Raw genomic sequence first — 19,314 nt, 5'->3', positions numbered from 1 at the left:
AAGTGGTAATTGCCGCTACTTACGTAATCAGAACCCTGTACGTTTAGCATATCCAACTATCCACCAAACTATCAGGACCACATAAATCCACCAGCTCGTTTTTCGGATGCCAACGACAAGACGAAGACCCAGACGTCGCCACGAATGCGTGCCAATCAGAAACTACACCGGGAGGCTTTTCAGATAAATGTCTAGGCCCCCGCCCCAAGGAAGGGACTTAATTTTAAACCTAATCTTAAACTGAATGTAAAAACGGAAATCACGCGAAACGAAACTGTAAAATTTGTTGTAAATCCACCCGAAAATGAGGAAATGAATTCGAAATAATTCAAAATCGTATTGAAATTTCGACAGACTTGACAGAAGCTAACTAACGAAAGGCAGTAGATCTACAAACCATTTCAACTATTTACAACAGAGCGGACAAGAAATGACAGCAAGGCAGGCAGAATCGAATATTACAAATTTTAGAGGCAACTTTGATTTTCAACGAACATCAGTTTTTGCGATCGAAAGGATACAGCACGAGAAATAAACCATAAGACTTATTTACACACTGATTATGCTTAGTTGAACTTGAAAAGCTGCGTAAGTGTAATGAACATAAACTTAAAATAAGTTGAGGTATTCGAAGAGGCGGGTCGAATATAAATAAATTAATGTTATAGATCCTAAATTAAGCATTTAATGTATGTATGATAAACCGAACTGCGGCAGGCCGCAGATGTGAAATGTCGGGCGAGAGCAGATAAAACTTATAGTACTATATCCGCATTACAATACTATAAACGGACGGCCTTTGTGCTAAGCGATATTCGAGAATTACCGAAATTCTTTGCATTTGTAGTGAATTATGAGCATTTCGTTGAACTGCATTGTTTGTTTCCATTGATCCAGTTTTGCATCAGTTTGTAAGTGTTTGCGACAAGAATACTTGACAACTGTTAGCTAGTTACTTAAATGAATTAAATTAATTTACGGGGATACAATAACACGAATGCATTCAGATAGTTTATGAAACTGTTGTACATAGCTAAGCGTCATACAATTACTTCTAAAATCTTATTATACAAGAAAGAATACCAGGAGCATAAGAACGTATTAAATGTTAGTGGACGATATTACCGAAAGCCAAACCAGCATGCATTTCCATAAGCCGAAACTAAGCGACCGCTCAAAACTAGACAACTATTGACCCGATACAGACAGATATAGCCGAATATTTGCCAAATAGCATACACTTCCGATACACAGACACTGCTCCTGTACCATATACCATATAGACACGCGTATATATAACTCTATTTTCCAATAGCTACAACGACAAACAACAACCAAGCAACCAATTACATGACAATATGACACAAGTACATACATATAAAAAGCATTAACGAAAAATAAAAACCAAAGATTGTAAACGTAACTCCAGTCGTGGATGATAAACTTATAAAGTTGAAGTTGAAAGAATTAATTAGAATCGATAACACATTTGACAAGGCAACTTTTCAGACTGCACAACAAAAAAAAACCAAAGCAAATTGTAGGCATTTAAAAAACTTCAACTGCAGTACTCGGTTGTAAATTCGAATAAAGGTGTTTTGGCACATTGCGATTAGGAAAAGAAAACTACATAAACAAGTTGTAAAATTACACACGAAAATTCTTCTAAACCAGCACAGATTATGTAAATTGAAAATAGTTCGCGGATTCAATGAAAAACTTTAAATACATGACATGACATATGATAAAACCAAGTAAAGATCTTTCTTTCATTTGGAGATAACAGTAAGTCGTATTTATTTACACTTGACAGTTGAGTAAACAGATTTTTGCTGGGCGGGATATATAATATAGATTCACACCGAAACGAAAGCTTCCTTATACCTATGCATCCCTCACATCATTCTTGCAATTGTTGCATTTAAAGCATTTTCATAGAGATATACATTACAGATAGACAGTTTCGGAACTAAGAGCTATACAATGATTGTGTTTCACTTACACATAACTTAATACTAGACAGGTTACAATATATCTTAGTTGCTTTATCGCGGTTACAAAAGGGAGTGTTCTAACATTTCGATCAGAACGTCCAAAGTCGTAGAACTCAACGTTGCGGTGTAAAAATTGAAATAAGGAGTAGCAAAACGGATTTCAGAAGATAGTTGAGGCCACAAACTGGAGGATTATTAAGGATAAAGTCCAAGCCTTATTCGTGAGACGATTCAGCTTTGATTGGTTTTGATTGCATTGTTGCTTATGGCAAATATCAGAACATGATGGGCTTGTCCTTGCACTGGTCTATTACATATCCCGTGAAGCGCTTCAGGAACTTGGGATACTCGCGCTTGTACACTGCTCTCAAGGCGCTAGCTGGCGCCCAGCCACCGGGATTAACTAGAGATAGGAAAGCACACAAATTAGATAGGTTCATCTAGATTAAGATAGGGGATACTTACCCACAGAGCAGTATGTTATTTTGCAGGTTAGATCGTTGCGATTCAGGGGCTGGCCTTTCACATAGCCCTCGGGCAGATGCGTCTGGCAGGCCAGGATGACGGTCAGGAAGATACGTACGCACTTGCCGTTCTTGGACTCCTGCTTGGCGTACTCCGTCGAGTTGTTGCACACTACCCACATGTCCCGGGCGCCCGGCTCCAGGTTGTCGGTGATTTTGCGCATGTGGGACCAAAACTGTGCGTCCCGCTGGCTCGCTGGCCATATTCGCTTGTGGGTTTGCAGAAAGAGCAGGGTATCCGCCGAGATTTTCTCCAGAATTGTGCAGTCCTCCAAGGTGGCTAGGGAATATAAAATATTAGAGAGTTTGTTAATATTGCTTTCTCAAATCAAACAACCTATGCTTTGAAAATGTATTATTTAAAATGTCAAGAGAAATATTTCATAAATACATTTTGTAGTTGGTTTGATTCAGGTGAGTATAACAACTTGTAAGTAAGCGACGATAAAGGTGCTAGCCATTCTTGTTTAACAATCAATAACTTTTCGCACAGAATGGTTCCCACGTGTATAACAAATTCAGTCAAAATAATTAATTTATGAATAAATAGCAATAGGCTATATTGAACCCCCTTACGTTTTCCATTTTATTTCGGCTTCGAACAATAAAGGTGAACTTCAGCTTAATTTGAATACTCACTTTCCCAGTCATTCCGGAACTCGGGCATGAAGAAGTAATGGCACATTTCCCTCGCCGTCACGCCCTGCACCGTGTGGTAGGCCTTCAGGGGATCCATGACCAGCCCGTTGACCTCCTCCTCGCGTTTGTACATTTTGATCTCCCCCTCATCGGCGAAGATTTGCCAGCCATTGCCGTCCTGGCCAACGCCCTCGCGTGCGTAATGCAGCTGCTCCTTGCACACGCGATCGATCTGCGGGGTAAATCCAATTAATGGCTGGATATTAGGGGGCCAGATTGGCAATTTCCGGCCTTACCTCGGGCCACAGGGCATGGCTGATGGCCTCCGCCCCCGTGCCGAACTCCTCGCGCGCCTCCTCGCCCTCGGCCACCGCCTCGTGCGGCACGTTGACCAGCGTCTGGGAGATCTGGGATTGTAGCTTCAGCTTAAAGCGCAGCTGCATGTCCTCCTCGATTTTATCCAGGCCCGTTTCAACCGCATCGAAGAACTCATCCTCGGGCAATGTGGAATGTGGGCCCTCCTGCAGAAATGAATTTGAAAGGGAAATGTCACTTAAAGTATTAAATGCGATTAGCACGTTCTACACTTATTTACAACCTAAGTCAAGTTTAGCCCAAAACATCTTCGAAGGTTCGGCCTAATTAATTTTAATGACGAAACCGCATTCAATCCAATTGGAAAGAAACGGGACGTGCTTTGTATAAATTAATCGCCGACACTTGTGCGGCCAAATGGCCCAAGAAAATCCAATTTATGCTGTTGTTTTTTCGCCCGTTCCATTCCCTAACAAGTCGGCAGGCGGAGATTCTCGTAGTCGGCTGGCATGCGTAATTGGGCGAGCATAATGGACACAAAGGCGCATCATTGTGCCATGAATACGAAAGCAGAAGACCGCCAGACAGGGTTTGGTACTTGAATCGAATTAAGGCAGTGGAAATTCTTGGGGGAAGAATTACTGATGAAAAGAGGAATCAGTGACTCAGACAATGTGTTTTAAAAAAACTTTAATTTCTAATAATTATTAGAAAAGAGGTAGGTTGTAATAATAGTTGATAACTAAATGTTAAGAGATAATATTACGAAGTGAATGGGGAAATCTTTTGATTCAAAATATATATCTCAAACAACTCATATTTAAAATGTATACTTTATAATAGAGGCAAGTTTATGTATCAGTATATCTAATCAAAATAATATAATGATAATAAATCCCAGTGACAGAAAACATTCCCACTCAAAAACCAAAACCAAGGTATGTACATTGTACATATCTACTCCTTTCTCAGCTGGCCAATCTTCACTGTACTTGTTCTGACGTCTGCGGGTGGCGCGTGTATCGCCAGAATGGCAACCGGCACAAAATAAATGCCTCGAATGGAATTTTTGCGGAATTGAATTTATATTTATTAATTAAGGCAGACATGTGCGCTGCCACAGGCGGTGAAATGAATACATACACCCCCCGGCGCGAAGACGAGTGCATCACCATTTTGGCCAAGTGGCTCTGGGAAATGGCCAGCGATGAAGTCATGGCCTATATGTACTTATTCCTGTGGCGTCGCTTTGTCTCCGCTTACCAGGCTCCTCTGCAAATTGCTGAATTTTAAGCACACAGAAAAAAATTGTTTCGAGCGGGCTAAAGTTTTTCTTCTTTACGGCAGGTAAATAACAGGTAATTAAAGAAATCCCAGCGCGAATGAGAGGGAGAAAGGTTTGCGTGGCAACAAAAAGCGGGGAAAGCGAGCAAACTAGTGTCCTGGCGAATCCTTCCGTCGAGCGCAAGGACACAAAACAAACTGTTGCTGGTGGCCAAAACGCAGGGGCATCATGGCCAGGATGTGGGGAGAAAGTAGAGAGAAAGCCAAAGAGAGAGCAGGAGCCACAGGGTGGCTGAGAGTGAAAAGCGAAAAGCCCGCAAAAAGCTTTAGTGAAAAGGATTTCCCGCATTTAAATAATAAATCAATGCGTGGGGTTTTAGCCACCGCACTTTCAAACTAACAAACATTCAACATGGCTTACAAATGAGGCCAATTTGGTTTGAAAAACCAACCGCCAACATTTTAACCCCCTCATTTGGAGCAACATCATTCACACTACGCGAAACTAAACTGTTTTATTTTGATTATCTAGGCTCCAAACTTTTTAATCTTTAGAATTAGGACATTCTTACACAATTCCACACTGAGTTTATCAATTTAATCATTTTTTAATTAACACAACTAGTCTATAAATAACTGTAAGTTTTTGTTCAAATATAATACCACTGCTTATAAAGTTCTCTTGTGGAAATGAACAAATTTCTTTTTTTTAATCAAAAAAACCTCATCAAAGTATAAAAAATATCTTTAAAATGTTCCACCCAAAAACAAAATAAGTATGTATTATTCCATTTATCCACACTCCCTGAAGAAACATTATTTATTATTTCTTTTGCTGTACCTTTATTTGTTTGACTGTGCCCTTCTGAAAACCGCCGGAGCGCCAAAGAAATCGCACCGAGGGCATGACGTTGTTTATAAATTTATAATTTTTGTATATTTATATAGTTGTGCGTGCGGCGATTTTAGATTTGCAACATGAGCTAGCACTCGGTACACTTGTGTATATTATATGTATTTATAATAGCTCTTTCGATGCGATGCAAGGAATTTCACAATCTGCACACTCAATTAAAAGCCACGACAATATGAAAAAGAAACGGTTTCGTTTTGAATTGTTTGCCTAGCAAATTTGTTTATGATTGGTACGTGTTGGCTACTCGATCGCTGACCACCGACTGACCAACCCAGCTCATAAGCCATAAACCTGACAGTTGTGAGCCAGGCTTGAAACAAGTGGTCAAGAAATAGGTGGAATTTTAAATGCTCTTAACTAGAATTTTGGCGATAAAAAATTTCAAAATGCAAAATTAACTTATTTTATTTAATAAAATAAAATATATTTTTTATCAAAATAAAAACTAAAAAATATATTGATAAAGTTTCTTTTCCTTCCTTTTCCTTTATCAGAACACAGAGAAATATTATATTTTCTGATTAATTTTGTAACCATTTCTTGAAAACTCTCTTAATATCTTAATATCTTTATATACCCCATAAAGAAAGTGCACTCTGACCAACCGTTGGATCATTTGTCAACCTCAATGTCTGCAATATTGGCTCGAGGTAAATCTTAAGCAACGTCAGACTGTCAATCTGGACTAAAGAAACCGTCTAGACGCCCACTTTTTCAGCTTGAGTAGTCGCCAAGCGATGAAACCAAGAAGACCGAGCAATACGATAGACTCTGATTAGAGAATCCATAATTTCTTGAACAACTAGGGAAATATTGTAATTGAATGGGCAAACAAAAATAAGGCGGAAATCAAACAGCTATAAAAAACCATATTGCATGTTCATTTCAGATAAGAACAGAAAACAGGAACTTCGTGTCAGCCAAAAATCGGAACCAAATGCCAACACTACATGATTCAATTGGAGCCGCTTAAATAATAGTCCAGCGTGTTCTACTTTCCTTACATATGATGAAATCTCTGACACAACACCGAACCAGGCGGTTTATTTTAAGACGCAGACAAATCACACGCAAATCGTTTTTACGAATTTCGCGCCACTCTCTCGTTCGGCGATTGTTTGCTTTTTTAGTGGGAACGTGTTTGGCCCCGATTCCAAGCAGCAATGACCGTGAATGCGATTATGCCTTAGCTTTTACGGGCTGTAAACATGGACTTACCTCGAAATCTGGGCCAGGATATGATAAACGCTTCATTTTCTCGATTTCGTCCTTGAACTTTCTGCAAGAAATCAACCACAAGAATATTTGTTTAGCTTTAACATTATTTAAATGTGGAAACTTTGGTAGTTCACATCAAGTACATTTTGTTTTTTGAAAATGGTAAGGTAAATTCGAGTAACATGATAATTTGGAAAACATAGGATGAAATTAATCAATGAGTAAATGCAACAAAATCAGTCTAAATTGCTTCTCCCTTTGAAAATCAAGTCCGACTAGGTCAACCTACTTGCTCTGGTCCTCGGAACGGCGGCGCTTATCTATTTCACGCTCCAGTTTCCGTTTCCATGACTCATCGCTCTCGGCGATGATTTCAAGGCAATGCTGCAGGGTGGTAAGCACGCCGGACGTGGTGGCCCGAAACGTGATGGATTCCCCCTGAGAATATCGAGTGTATACTTAGCACATATTTCCCAATAAGTGATCCACTTTACCTTGAAATCAATTGACTTGAGTCCATCGCCCAGGTCCAGGGGTTGTGCATTGTTTTTGTTCACCTCCGAGCAGGCATCGAAGTATCGCTGCAGCGTCTCGATCTGTCCGAACAGGATGTCCTTAAAGGTCTCCAGTTCGCCGACCTTTTCGCGCAGGTTGCGCTGCGTCTTCTTCAGGCTTCCTCCACTGGTAAGCGAGATTGTGTTCGACTGCAGACTCATGGTGCTGCCATGGCGCCTCAGGGAAGTGGTGTCCGTGCTGCCCGTGTCCTCCTTGTACAGCTGCAGCACCTCCACCCAGTGCATACGGTCCTCGCTGGTCTCCGCCCGCAGGCACCAGTTGTTCAGGTTGTTGACCACCACATCGAAGCGCAGTTCGTCCGACTCATGGGCCTGCCAAAGAAAATAGTAACTAATAAGTATCGGAACTTAATGAAAGGTACTAAAAACGTTTTAATTATAGGGATATACTTATAAATATCCATAAATGGATACATATTTCACAACCCGCTTATTAAAACAAAATATATTTGACAAATAAAGCAACTAATTAGCTTTGTATGGTTTGTTATAGCGGAACGCAAATCACTGCTAAACATTAAATTCCAACAATAAAAAAGAAAAAACACCCCAATACAAGATTGACCTTCAATTTGTGTGGAATATACAGTCGAACCTTCATAAATAGAACCACTAACAGAAAAGAAAAGATATCTTGCAGAGGAACTCCGACATATAGAGATTACAAGCTTAGTGATTTCTAGTTTTAAAAGTTCTACTGTAAAGTACTCAGATAAAGCGGTTATAAAACAATTTGCGATTATTTTAAAAGCCCCATTGAAGCTAGATTAAGTTATGTTCTTGAATGGGAACAGTACTCCAGGTGCTAATCATTGAGTACAAATTAACGGAAAATCACCCTAGTAAAAGGTTGACCTTCTAATCGCTTAAAGTGGCGGTAAAATTAAACACCCAGGGAAAATTCGAATATCCTTCAATAGGATCAGTACTCCAAAAGTTAAAGCGAATGACAGGAATAGTCGCCAATGAGTCACCATTGTTTGTATGGTTCTGGCAGCCCCAACAATATAAATAGATAAGTACACACTCGAGGCGAATCACCCTCCTAGAACAACACGCCCTCCTGTCAACAGAAGGTCTTATGGCGGAGGCCTTAGGGGCTCTCCACTTACATTGATGACTTCAATTTGGTCTATTTTGGTCGCCCAACGTTAATTGATTGCGCTGCATTGATTGCGTCGCTCGGAATTGGAATGGGAATGGGTATTGGCTCGGGAATGGTGGTGGAGGAGACCTCGGGTCGTGGTCATCGTTGGTTAATGTGTCCCAAACACATGCGCACACACTCACGCCCATTACTTTTTTATTAGTCCAATTGAAAGCACTTGGTGGTGGAGGAGCACCCAGCTCCCAGTTCGGCCCGCCTACCTTAATGGTGGCCTTGGTCAGGCTGATGGCTCCGCGGCACCCGAAATCCGATTCCGACTCGGATTTGTAGTAGGAGAGGGTGCCGTCCTTCAGGACTATGTAGCGCGGCTGCCAGCCGTATATGTAGTTGGTCCACTTGCTGAGATAACCCCGCAGCTCGATGCTGTTGTCCAGGTACTCCTCCTCCTCGGAGACATCGCTCTGGGACTGGGATCCCGCCGCCGCCTCATTGCTCGACGGCGGCGATGCCGACTCCCCAGCGTTCGTGTCCATCGTCTGCCAGCAGCGGAGTTCCACTGCCAAGTTATCTGTACAGTGGAATACAATGGTATGTGGGGGTATCTTAATCAGCAGGTTGCCGCAGCACAAGATTAAATATATATTGCGCCACGTCCGCGCAGTGTAAACAACTACAATGCCGGCTGGGCTGGCAGTTTGAAGGGGCCCATCATATCGTGATAATCCAATTCAATCAGCGGGCCCATATCGCCCATCGCCTGACTCACAATTCCGAATGGGGGGTTCCGGAGCAGTCAGTGGCCCCCAGCCGAGAACACTCACCACCGTTCGCTTATCGATTGGCCCGGCGATCCGAAAACATCGGTGCAACACGTAATGCGCTGGTTTGTTTGTGCAGAGTTTGGTAAATAAACGAAAAGAACTCGCGACGCTGTTTTCTTTCGCTGAGAAAAAAAAAACAAAGCTGTCAGTGTGACCAGGCAGCAGTACGACAGTAAGCTTAATGCGAAAGTGCAAAAGGAAAATACAACGTTTCCACTTCTCTTAAATTAAATTTAAAATGTAAATTTTGAATTTAGTTTAATTTTTTATTCACAAAGTTAAATTATATTACAAAATGAATTTTATTTTAGATTAATAAGTAGGACCGTTTTTCTCGGTAACGGAAACCAGTTTTGACTAACGTAACCTTCTAAACTTTTTGGCGCCAGTTTGAATCGTTGATGACCTAAGCTCTTAGTTTAGTTTAAACTCCACCACACATCTATTTGTTTTATTAATTTTCTATTTATTCGACAAGGTTTCATTTGTTGGGGTTGTTGAGGGAACTATGCCACAATTGCAATTATTTACAGACCACTAGGCAAACAGGGAATCTAAGCAGTTAACAACGCCTAAGACTAACAATAAATACAATGCGTAAATACAATAAATAATAATAAATTAATTAGTACACGTTAATTACAAGCAAATGACTTTGAGGGCGCGCTCAATTCAATCGTAATCCTAAAAACTAGACGAGGTCAACAATGGGAGTTCGCTATCGAAGTGGAGGGAATTGGGCTCTACATATACACATCGTTGTCCCGATCTCGAGTGGTGGGTAGCTGGATCACCTGCTCCTCATGATACTCTCCCACGGGTCTGTCGGTGGGTTTCGTCTTGGTAGCAGGAGATGGCTTGCCGTATTTGTTAGACAAAGCCTTAAAAATACTCTTGGGACAGGCCTTGAAGTAGGGAAAACATTCTCCCGGGGCCTGTTTCCCTTCGCCCACTTCCTGGGCTTCAACATAGTCGGGCACCAAGTCGGAAAATGGTGATTTTGTGACCCTAAAGGAGGGAGATTTTGTTTTAATATAATATACTATACTAACAAATGTAAACACTTACGTTAAAAACAGCTTGGTCATTTCACCAAAGACTCCAAACTTCTCCAGACTCCTCGAGTGCATCTCGCAGATGGTCCTCAGCAAACAGGCCTTGCCATCCATGCCAAAGGTGGACAGGAAGTCCTCCACCACGCCGTACAGCAAAACCCTCTCTCCTCCATGGAAGATGTGCTGCAGTCCGGCGGGCAGTTCCGGAAACTTGGGACCCTCCTCGTGCACCCTAAACGGATGATCCTCGTCGCTCCTGCTGCGCTGCTCGCTGAGATCCCTCTTCCGTCGCTGGACATGCAGATACCTGGCCACATATTCACCCACCATGTGACCCGCTTCGTGACCAAAGGATCTGGCGAATAACGGCGGCAGATCCCCCAGAGGATTTTGGTTGTCCGTCAGTCCCAGCTTGTCAAAGTCAACTGTGGATTGAGGCGAAACAAAAGCCAAGTTAATTGAGTAGTCTTTATTATAGAGAGCTGACTCTACTCACTGGTCACGGGAAAGCTGATGGTCAGGTTGGAGAAGAATCCCTCGGGCGGATGTCGTACCAGGGGCATGGCAATGGTTGGCACGAAAGTCAGCGAAGTGCCTGGGGGAAGGGCCAATCGACCATCGTCCGTGATCCAGATGAGACGCTTCTTTCGTATGTGCGGCGTGTCCGGGGAATCGACTTCGTGATCCGGCCTTGCCTGGGCCTCCGCATCCGCCAGCTGTGCAGCCATATCGAAATCCTGTCCGGCATCCGCCTGTCGATTGAGAGCCACCGTATTTGGACATAAGCTGACAAGTGGCAGTAGCAGCAGGAGGAGCAGGTGGCTGTGGCGCCTTAACACGTTCCCCAACTCCATCGTGGGGTTATGTGATAAGTGTTGACTGCTGGGATGGTAATTCAATTTATTAAAAAGTGGATAAACAGCTTGTCACTGAATAATTATAGCCAATTGATGGTTTTATTGATTTTTTGAGTCAATTACTTATGAGCTTTACAAGATAATATAAACAAAACTATCAAAAACACTTTATTTTTTGAATAATGATTGCTCAGCTATCAGAAATAAGCTGTCATAATAACGTATTTATGATGATAACAGTGATTTGATCGATCATTATGAGAATGGGGATCTTATTTGGATGCCTTAAGTAGACTGATTGCTTTATATACACTGAAAGTGAGTAGTTAAAGTGATCTGGTGTGGCTTTTACCACTAATTTGATTGTTCCTCCAGCTTCCGTCTCAAACAAAAGACTTAGGCAACGAACTCTCCCAGACGTGGACTAGCATTCCAATTTCAACTAGCCTGAAATTGAGTTGGCTAAAGACTGGCCTAATGGCCAGCATTATACAACAGTTGTATAACAGCAATTGTGGTGCACACATGGACTGCACACCCCATTCTGGATTCTCAACTAGATTTCAGAGGCCACCCCTTTTCCCCTTGAAGCATCCCCCTGATTTCCATCTTTTTAACTGGTTTCGCAGCTTGGAGCACACATCGATTTTTTGGGAAAGCTTTTTCTTGGCATTGTTCCAGCTGCACTGGCTCATACCGTTAGCCTTGGCAACTAGAATTCTTATTACGAATTTCTGGAGCTGCAGCCACGTAAACTCACATCAATTGCACTTGCAAGGAGAATTGGCAATATGCGTGTGTATTCAGTGAAAGCATGTTAACAAATTGATTTATAATTCTAAACGAAACCAGTTGTATCCAGTCGTAGATTTCACCCCGAATATAATCTAAATGGAGCAAGACGCACTTTTACCGCACCAACAAATAGCCAATGATGCAACTAAGCGAAGAACCTGCCACTTGCCACAGCCGGTTCGGATCGGTTTATTTATATATATATAGATAGATAGATGAAGTGCCCGCGATCCGTTAGCGATCCGAGGCGATCATTACAGCCCCAGCCAGATGCGGCAGCACTTTCCCAAAGGCTGCAATTTGATGGCCAACTGGGAGGTGCAGGTTCCCCAGCTATCTAGACCAAGGCATTCCAGCCTACTCCACACACTCCTGCTCAAAAATCATCGACTCAATTACACTAAGGTTTGGCAGAGTTTCTCCCAATTTGACAACGTTACAACCGAAATAAACAAGATATCAAGCTGGCCGGTGGGCGTTCCTGGTGGTGAAAGATCTTTACTCTATGAGATATGTAAGAGGAGACTCTCCTATCTAGAAATTAGAGGTTTCAGGATGGTTCTTGGTTCATAACTCTCTTTCACAATTTCCTAAAGAAAATATTCATTTAATTTATAATGTAAGTTCTTAATGAATTATTAAACATTTTTTCACCCTCTTTATCAATTAACCAAAAGTCCTATTCGAGTTTCTCCGCAATGACAGTGCTACAAGAAAATTAGGCCTATACAAACTCGGTGTCAAGTCGTCACTTTGGGCAGACAGGCGTACAGCCGGTGGGCGTGGCAATCGCATAAAGCCAAAAAATGCAGATGAGATTAATTGCAGCTCAGTGATAGACGTGAAATCGAAATGGGGTCACTATCTAGACTGAATAGGGAAGAGGGGACGGAGCGGAGCAGCTGCCTCCGACTGGGCAAGTGCGTTGAGGAAGAGCCACAACTGGCCCGTCCAGTATCCCCACTCCACCCTGCTCCACACCAATCCAATCCACAACAGTTGACAGCGACGCCTTGGCGGCGACTCTCGCTTATGGCCATGAATGGCCTAACACATGTTGGCCAAGGATCACTTTGATTTCTATGCGAGAAATTAGTCGAAGCTCAAATGCCTTTCAGGCGAAAAGAATCACTACTCTTATACGAATACGGGTGAACTTTTGAATGCTCATGAATTATTACTGAGTTTCACTTACAGATTTACACAGGTAAATACATAAAATATATAATTTGGTATATATTATTCTTCCTAGTAATTAAAAAAAAAGAAATATTTAAAATTGAAAGAATTTTGGTAGCTAATAAGTTATGTTAAATTAAGGTACTTTCAGATTTACTCAACAAAATAATAAAAGTAAATAATTTAGTTCATCTTCACTGGTAGTAAACAAATGTTTTCTTTTAATATTATACACAACTGATGTAAAATATATAAAATTTCTTTAAAATAAATTTACACCGACCCACATTAATGGCCAAGCTTAATAAGTGTGCCCCAAAAGGTCCCCCACATATGTAGACTTGCCCAGTTCAAAAGTTCATTTAAATCCAAATGAGATAACTTAAAATGTAGGTGCATTAAGTGCTGAATATATGTTTACATATTTTGAGCATTAGATTTACAGCTTTCGGTAGTCAGTTTCATGAGGCAGGGGAGTTACCCTTTGGCGAAAAAAAGCATGTTAGACACAAACAAACAACAAACACGCAACAAATGTCAGTTGGGAATGTGAGAGAAGTGAGTTGAGATCGAGAAGGAGACAGCGACAGAGAAAAGAAAGAGACAGTGGCCGAGACAGAGGAAAGCCTTGGCACAACTTATGGCGAATTAGTGCAGCTGAGCTTTAATTGGCGCCTGCTAAGTATGGACGTATCCACGTCCGTCTGTCAGAATCCCGAGTGTTTTGTTTCTTCTTTTACGGCGACATAAAGAAATTTACTTAATTTTTGCAGTGAAACCGAAAACTGGGTCAGCAGGTGAACGCTGGCACTTCGGATCGAATAATAATTTTGATTATTTCATACCCGATCGCAGGCAAATCGACGCATGCCGAAAGGTTCGTTGCTTAAGTCTTTCGTTTTAGCGGGCACGTTGTTGCACCCGCACTGCGAGAAATGGTGCTGAATAATTAATCAGCAAGGCGGCAAGCAAAAAACAAAAACATTTGTTGCGAAAGGCAATTTCGGCGGAGGAAAGTGCAAGTGTCCGCCGGATTTCGATTCGAATTGGATTTGAATGTAGATGTTCGTGCCTCGAATAAGTGAAGAAATCAATCAAATCAAAATAAGCGGGGGTAGAAAGTTGTCAAGCGATAACGCCGGATGCATGACAATTAGGTAATTGGGTTTTTGTTTTTTTCTTTCTTTTCCTTTGGCACATCTTTGCGGAAGGAATCTGAAGCTTACATAATCTTTATTGGCTGGGAAAAATCCGAAAACCCAAACTGGTTGCGTTTCCTGTGTCCTATTTAACGCTGGAAAATTCTCCTTGCTCTACCGACAATGTTGAAAGCTAAAGATCAAGCAAAGATCTCGACACGTTTTTCACTTTTCAATTTCTACTCGGCGGTCCTTTAGTACCAAGGAAAAGCGCTTGTCAGAGCCTCAATTGGTTTTATGTCTTGGTTTTTCGACTTTTTTCGGGACACGTTAACCGACAACCGCGCGCGCAAACGTTTGAAATTCAACTAAAGCGGCCAGCGGTCGAGGCGAGCGATAAAAAGCAACGACGAACGGGCCAAACTACAATGCAAAAGTGAGGCCGAGAATCCAGGGGGCTTTTTGGAGAGCGGGTATTCAGGGGGAAGTAGTCGGGCAGAAGCTACCCGCCAGCCAAAACGGCAAACCAGTCAGCCAGGCCTGAAAAAATTCGTTTGATCTGGTCGTCGTGTTTCTAGGAGCTCTGTGTGAAGTCGCCAATTCGCTGTTTGATTTCCTTTTGCCTCTGAGGAAGATCTTCAGCTGGGGAGGAGTTGAAAGGTTTGCAGAGGAGGAAGCTGGTCTGGCTGGGAGCATTTGCCAGCATTCCTGTGAGTCATCGTGAGGGCTTTCCTGGCTCCAAACTAGGTTGCGGTTTGGGCTTCTAAGGCTAACGATTAATTTCACTTTGCCGCAGCACACTGGAAAACTTTTAAATTGACTGTATTCATTTCATTATTAATGATTCTTGAAAGTACCAATTCCAATGTTTAAGATTTAAAATGCAATGAACTCAAATAAAAAATTATTCTTAAAAAAACTTAAAAGATCTACGAATTTTTTAAAGCTGTTGACCGAGAGATGTTTCCACTTTTCGAATGATTAGTTAATTAACATCAGAAATACGACTGATGATAAGCACTATTAAAGACCCTGTTTTTTTCCCGTGTGGACGACGTCCATCAGCACCAGGCTAATCGTGGGACAAGTTCTCGACTAGACTTTGGCCCCCAGATCGTCTTAGGCTGTCGCAATTAAACTTTCCATGCGAAATGGCTGCGACAGTGCGTGTGCGCAGGCGCATCTGGCATGCGGTTTCCAATTCGGTTGGCAATCGAAGCAGTTGGTCAGGCCATCCTATTTGCATTCGGTGAGATACATAGAACATGTTTCTCGGCCGCTTCCGCTGCGGTTTGAAAGTGAGTCTCGTTTCGCTGTCTAGAGATAGAAGTTGATTTGTGGGTCAAGGTCTCCTTTTCGTACAGATTTTCACGGGGGAAACTTGAGGAATTTCTTCGCAACACACCATAAATATTTAGCATACAATAAAACGAACTGTTTAGCGTCAAATGGCGCCATCATCAAAGTACGTGGTGAAAATTTATTGAAGTCCCATGCGTTATCAGAAAGCCTGACCTACGTGATCGTCGGCTTTATCGGGCCGTGTACCCCGATTCACATGGATTTGCACGCAGGAGGGCTTTCCATTTGTGAGTCATTTAAATAAATTGTCAACATATTACAGCTTTATTGCATAACGATAAGATCTACGTAAATAGATTTCCATTTCTAAATGACCGGTGCGAGCAGGCATGTGGGTATTGGAAAATCGTGTAAATTAGTTTAGTCCAAACTTTTTTCAACTAGTAAAAGAGAAAACAATGGAAATTCAATCCATAACATTAAATGTTTTCTACTAATTGACTTATATATATTTTCACATTTTCTTTAAATGTATGAAGTACATTTTTGTATACTTTTAGTGAAATATGCATTTATTAAAAGTTAAAATCAAAAATCATAAACAAACATTGTAAAATTAACATACTCCTCGATAATTTAATTAAATAAAGTAAAGTAAACAAAAGAAAAAAGAAAAGAAAGTAAAGAATTTTGAATTTTAAATTTGAGCTGTCGATTGAACTAACGGTTGATAACATATTGTGCTAGGGCTGCCGAAACCATCGGTACGTGGAAGTGTGGCCGTTCGCCGTACAGCTAAGTTGGAACATGGTCACCCAAAACCAGCCACTGTGGGGGCCTACGCATCTCTAACGTTTAGAACAGCTGATTTGCGTATCAATTAAGTTAGTTTTTGTTTTACAAAAAGAAGGCTCGCAGGCAAAAGAGACCAACGGCCAGAACGGCGGCCCAAAGATGACCGCCCGCAATCCCCAGACGCTGATGGCACTGCCCAACGAGGAGCACTTCGACTTCCTGTTCAAGATTGTCCTGATAGGCGACTGCGGGACGGGGAAAACCTGCATAGTGGACAGGTTTAAGACAGGAAACTACATAGAGCGACATGGGAACACCATTGGCGTGGACTTCTCGATGAAGACAATAGCTGTGGAGGGCAAGCAAATCAAGGTGGCCAGAGGATTACCCAAAATCCCACGCCCCTGATGACTCACATCCCTTCTCGTCTTTCCTTTCCAGCTGCAAATCTGGGATACTGCTGGTCAGGAGAGGTTTCGCACCATTACGCAGAGCTATTATCGCTCCGCCAACGGGGTCTTAATTGGTGAGTCCCAGTATCTTGGGGGTTTCGGGGCATACGCCCATTCATTTGTCAGGGCAAATAAGTTCTACTGATAACTGCCGTACGCTTTAAAGTAATTGCCTGACGCTGATTTTAATAGCAGGCCCTCCTTATCAGTAAGGTGTTTATTTAATTTGCCTGACTGCCATGTGTTTTCCTCCCGCAGTTTACGATATCACCAAGCGGTCTTCCTTCTCCAACCTGCAAAAGTGGATCGAGGAGGTGCGCAGGTATACGGCTTCCAATGTCCTGATAATCCTGGTGGGCAACAAGTGCGACCTGGAGGAGCAGCGCGAAGTGGACTTTGAGGAGGCGCGCCAGATGTGTCAATATATACCTGAGATCCTGTTCGTGATGGAGACCTCCGCCAAGGAGAACATGAACGTGGAGGACGCCTTCCGCTGCCTGGCCAACGAACTTAAGGTATGTTTAGCCCTCTTAAAGTTAGTCAATCTAATGATTTCCCCTAATGCCAGCGGCAACACGATGCCAACAATGTGGAAGAGGTGCCGGAGAACACCATCACCTTGGGCCAGGGAAAGCCTTTAAAGAGCTGCAGCAGCTCCTGCAATCTCACCTAGATATTAAACCCACTAATCCCGCTGTTTATTTTGCTTTTACTTTTGTGATCAAATTGTTCGTGTGGCTATATTTTAGTATGCTAATGTTTTAACCTAATCCTAGACACTAACTTTTACACAACCATGTATTTATTTTAGACGATAGAGTACAAACAATCTCACACATCAGCGAATCGAGCCAACAATGTCAATTACAAGGCAATGCTCAGAGAGGCAAACACGTCCACTTCTCTATTTGTAATTTGTATTCAATTTGATATGCGATACGCAACAGTGTCGAAATAAACTTGTTTATTTTGTAATTTTATTGGAAGTATCGTAGTTAATTGGCTTAGCTCCTAGACATTATCCATATACACGTAGATTTAAATCATTGAGGGTCTCCTGTTCAGACGTATTTTACACTAAATAAAATTGGCTTGGCAACAACTTTTCAAACAATTTGGAAACGCTTAAAAATTGTTTATATCAAAATTGGTTTACTTTCTCTAGACAGCTAGTCGTTAATGATTAATTAGCTAGTATGTAGCGTGTGTGGCGGGTCATTTGTTCTTGATGCGCTGCACGATCCACTCCAATCCCTGATAGAGTCCTTCGCCGGTGAGCGCACAGCAGGCCTGGATGTGCCACTGGTGCTTCTTGATGGAGGTGAGGTCCAGTTGCCGCGATATCTCCGCCGCCGACATGGAGCCCTTGAGGTCCTGCTTGTTGGCATACACCAGCAGGCTGGCCTTGCTCAGATCCTCGTGCTGTAGCATTCGGTAGAGCTCCTCCCGCGTGACAGCCAACCTTTCCCGGTCCGTGGAGTCGATGACCATGATCACCAGCTCTGTGTTCGTGTAGTAGGTGCTCCAGGCGGCGCGGAGGCTCTGCTGGCCGCCCAAATCCCAGACGAGGAAGTGGATATTCCGCCAGACGACCTCCTCCACATTGGAACCGATCGTGGGACTCGTGTGGACGACCTCGTTCATCAGGAACTGGTACAGGATGGTCGTCTTGCCCGCGTTGTCCAGGCCCACCATCACCAGCTTGTGCTCCTCGTTGCCAAACATCCGCCACAGCCGCGATAATAACAGTCCCATATTTGAATCTCGTTATGCTGCAGCTGCTGCTGTTGTTGTTTCTCCCGATAAGTGATTTGATTTCGGGCGATGACGGCGATTGCCTCACACACAGGTTATCTCGGCTGGCCTGTGTGTGTATGCGTGGTGTTGGTGTGCGTGTGTGTGTGTGTGTGTGTGGGAGTAAGTGAACGTGAGTCTTTGTTGTTGCTCCCCCAGGGGAAGGCGAAGGCCGTACTGTAAATTATTCACTAATTTAACTATTCACTCCACACACACACCCAAATCACTGTTGTTGTCTTCGCCAAATGGGTTTTTTTATTCGAGGGTTCTGTTGGCAACTTCCTGGTGGCTGGTGGTTTTCCCTCGGCTGGTTTTCCTTCTTGTCGTCGCAACGACTGGCGGGGCTTCGGTTGCGCGTCGCAGTGGGCTAAAAACTGCCGTTGTGGTTAATTTAATTAACGCAGTTTTAATTAAAAAAGTAAACAGTAAAAGTGATTAATTAACATCACTGTCGATAGTGTTGCGCAGTGGCAAAAAAAGGCAGTGTGCGACAGCGAGGCCATTTACAATGAAGTGTTGGAAAACATTGCCAGGTAAAATGTAAATTAG

The 19,314-nt window shown here is 42.5% G+C and overlaps 5 protein-coding genes across 14 annotated transcripts in view; 2 read left to right on the top strand and 3 right to left on the bottom strand.

Moving 5' to 3' along the window:
- The window catches only part of Dscam4 (Down syndrome cell adhesion molecule 4), a 50,553-nt gene extending 48,603 nt beyond the window's left edge, over window positions 1-1,950 (top strand). For 5 of the 8 annotated variants that reach the window (XM_017078710.4, XM_017078711.4, XM_017078716.4 and 2 more), the window contains exon 32: window positions 48-1,950. In XM_017078710.4, coding sequence (XP_016934199.2) covers window positions 48-195 — 148 coding nt within the window. In that variant the 3' untranslated portion in view covers window positions 196-1,950. Of the gene's footprint in view, window positions 1-31 lie in introns of all 8 variants that reach the window. The other 3 variants (XR_010653902.2, XM_017078717.4, XR_010653901.2) reach the window with 2 other exon arrangements.
- On the bottom strand, window positions 1,764-9,550 carry cert (ceramide transfer protein). Of its 2 annotated transcripts, XM_017078718.4 has the most exons (9): window positions 9,395-9,550; window positions 8,834-9,141; window positions 7,385-7,777; window positions 7,180-7,328; window positions 6,891-6,951; window positions 3,454-3,678; window positions 3,158-3,389; window positions 2,460-2,798; window positions 1,764-2,397 (listed from the first exon to the last, which is right to left on the bottom strand). In XM_017078718.4, exons 2-9 carry the CDS (start codon window positions 9,104-9,106, stop codon window positions 2,270-2,272), a joined length of 1,800 nt encoding a protein of 599 aa, XP_016934207.2. In that variant the 5' UTR covers window positions 9,107-9,141; window positions 9,395-9,550; the 3' UTR covers window positions 1,764-2,269. The 2 variants fall into 2 exon arrangements, with proteins under 2 accessions (XP_016934207.2, XP_016934208.1); XM_017078719.4 differs by lacking the exons at window positions 6,891-6,951; window positions 7,180-7,328; window positions 7,385-7,777; window positions 8,834-9,141; window positions 9,395-9,550 and adding an exon at window positions 5,598-5,831.
- A 277-nt stretch (window positions 9,551-9,827) lies between these two features.
- Window positions 9,828-14,791, bottom strand: LOC108012720 (uncharacterized). Of its 2 annotated transcripts, none has more exons than XM_017078150.4 (4): window positions 14,507-14,791; window positions 10,946-11,328; window positions 10,463-10,874; window positions 9,828-10,402 (listed from the first exon to the last, which is right to left on the bottom strand). In XM_017078150.4, the coding sequence occupies exons 2-4, from the start codon at window positions 11,301-11,303 to the stop codon at window positions 10,138-10,140; spliced, it is 1,035 nt and encodes a 344-aa protein (XP_016933639.2). In that variant the 5' UTR covers window positions 11,304-11,328; window positions 14,507-14,791; the 3' UTR covers window positions 9,828-10,137. The 2 variants fall into 2 exon arrangements, with proteins under 2 accessions (XP_016933639.2, XP_016933638.2); XM_017078149.4 differs by having other exon boundaries at window positions 9,829-10,402; window positions 10,946-11,331; window positions 14,507-14,789.
- Window positions 14,792-16,581: 1,790 nt separating this feature from the next.
- Rab19 (RAS oncogene family member Rab19) lies at window positions 16,582-17,948 on the top strand. The gene is made up of 4 exons (XM_017079324.4): window positions 16,582-16,888; window positions 16,958-17,042; window positions 17,227-17,483; window positions 17,537-17,948. Exons 1-4 carry the CDS (start codon window positions 16,676-16,678, stop codon window positions 17,639-17,641), a joined length of 660 nt encoding a protein of 219 aa, XP_016934813.1. The 5' UTR covers window positions 16,582-16,675; the 3' UTR covers window positions 17,642-17,948.
- On the bottom strand, window positions 17,918-19,243 carry Arl5 (ADP-ribosylation factor-like 5). Its single transcript, XM_017079325.4, has one exon. The coding sequence runs from the start codon at window positions 18,721-18,723 to the stop codon at window positions 18,184-18,186; it is 540 nt and encodes a 179-aa protein (XP_016934814.1). The 5' UTR covers window positions 18,724-19,243; the 3' UTR covers window positions 17,918-18,183.
- Window positions 19,244-19,314: the final 71 nt, after the last annotated feature.

This window comes from Drosophila suzukii, chromosome 3 (assembly GCF_043229965.1).
Source record: "Drosophila suzukii chromosome 3, CBGP_Dsuzu_IsoJpt1.0, whole genome shotgun sequence".
NCBI classification, from domain to species: Eukaryota; Metazoa; Arthropoda; class Insecta; order Diptera; family Drosophilidae; genus Drosophila; species Drosophila suzukii.
Note: the sequence above shows the minus strand (reverse complement) of the source record. Positions and strands in the feature narration are given on the sequence as shown.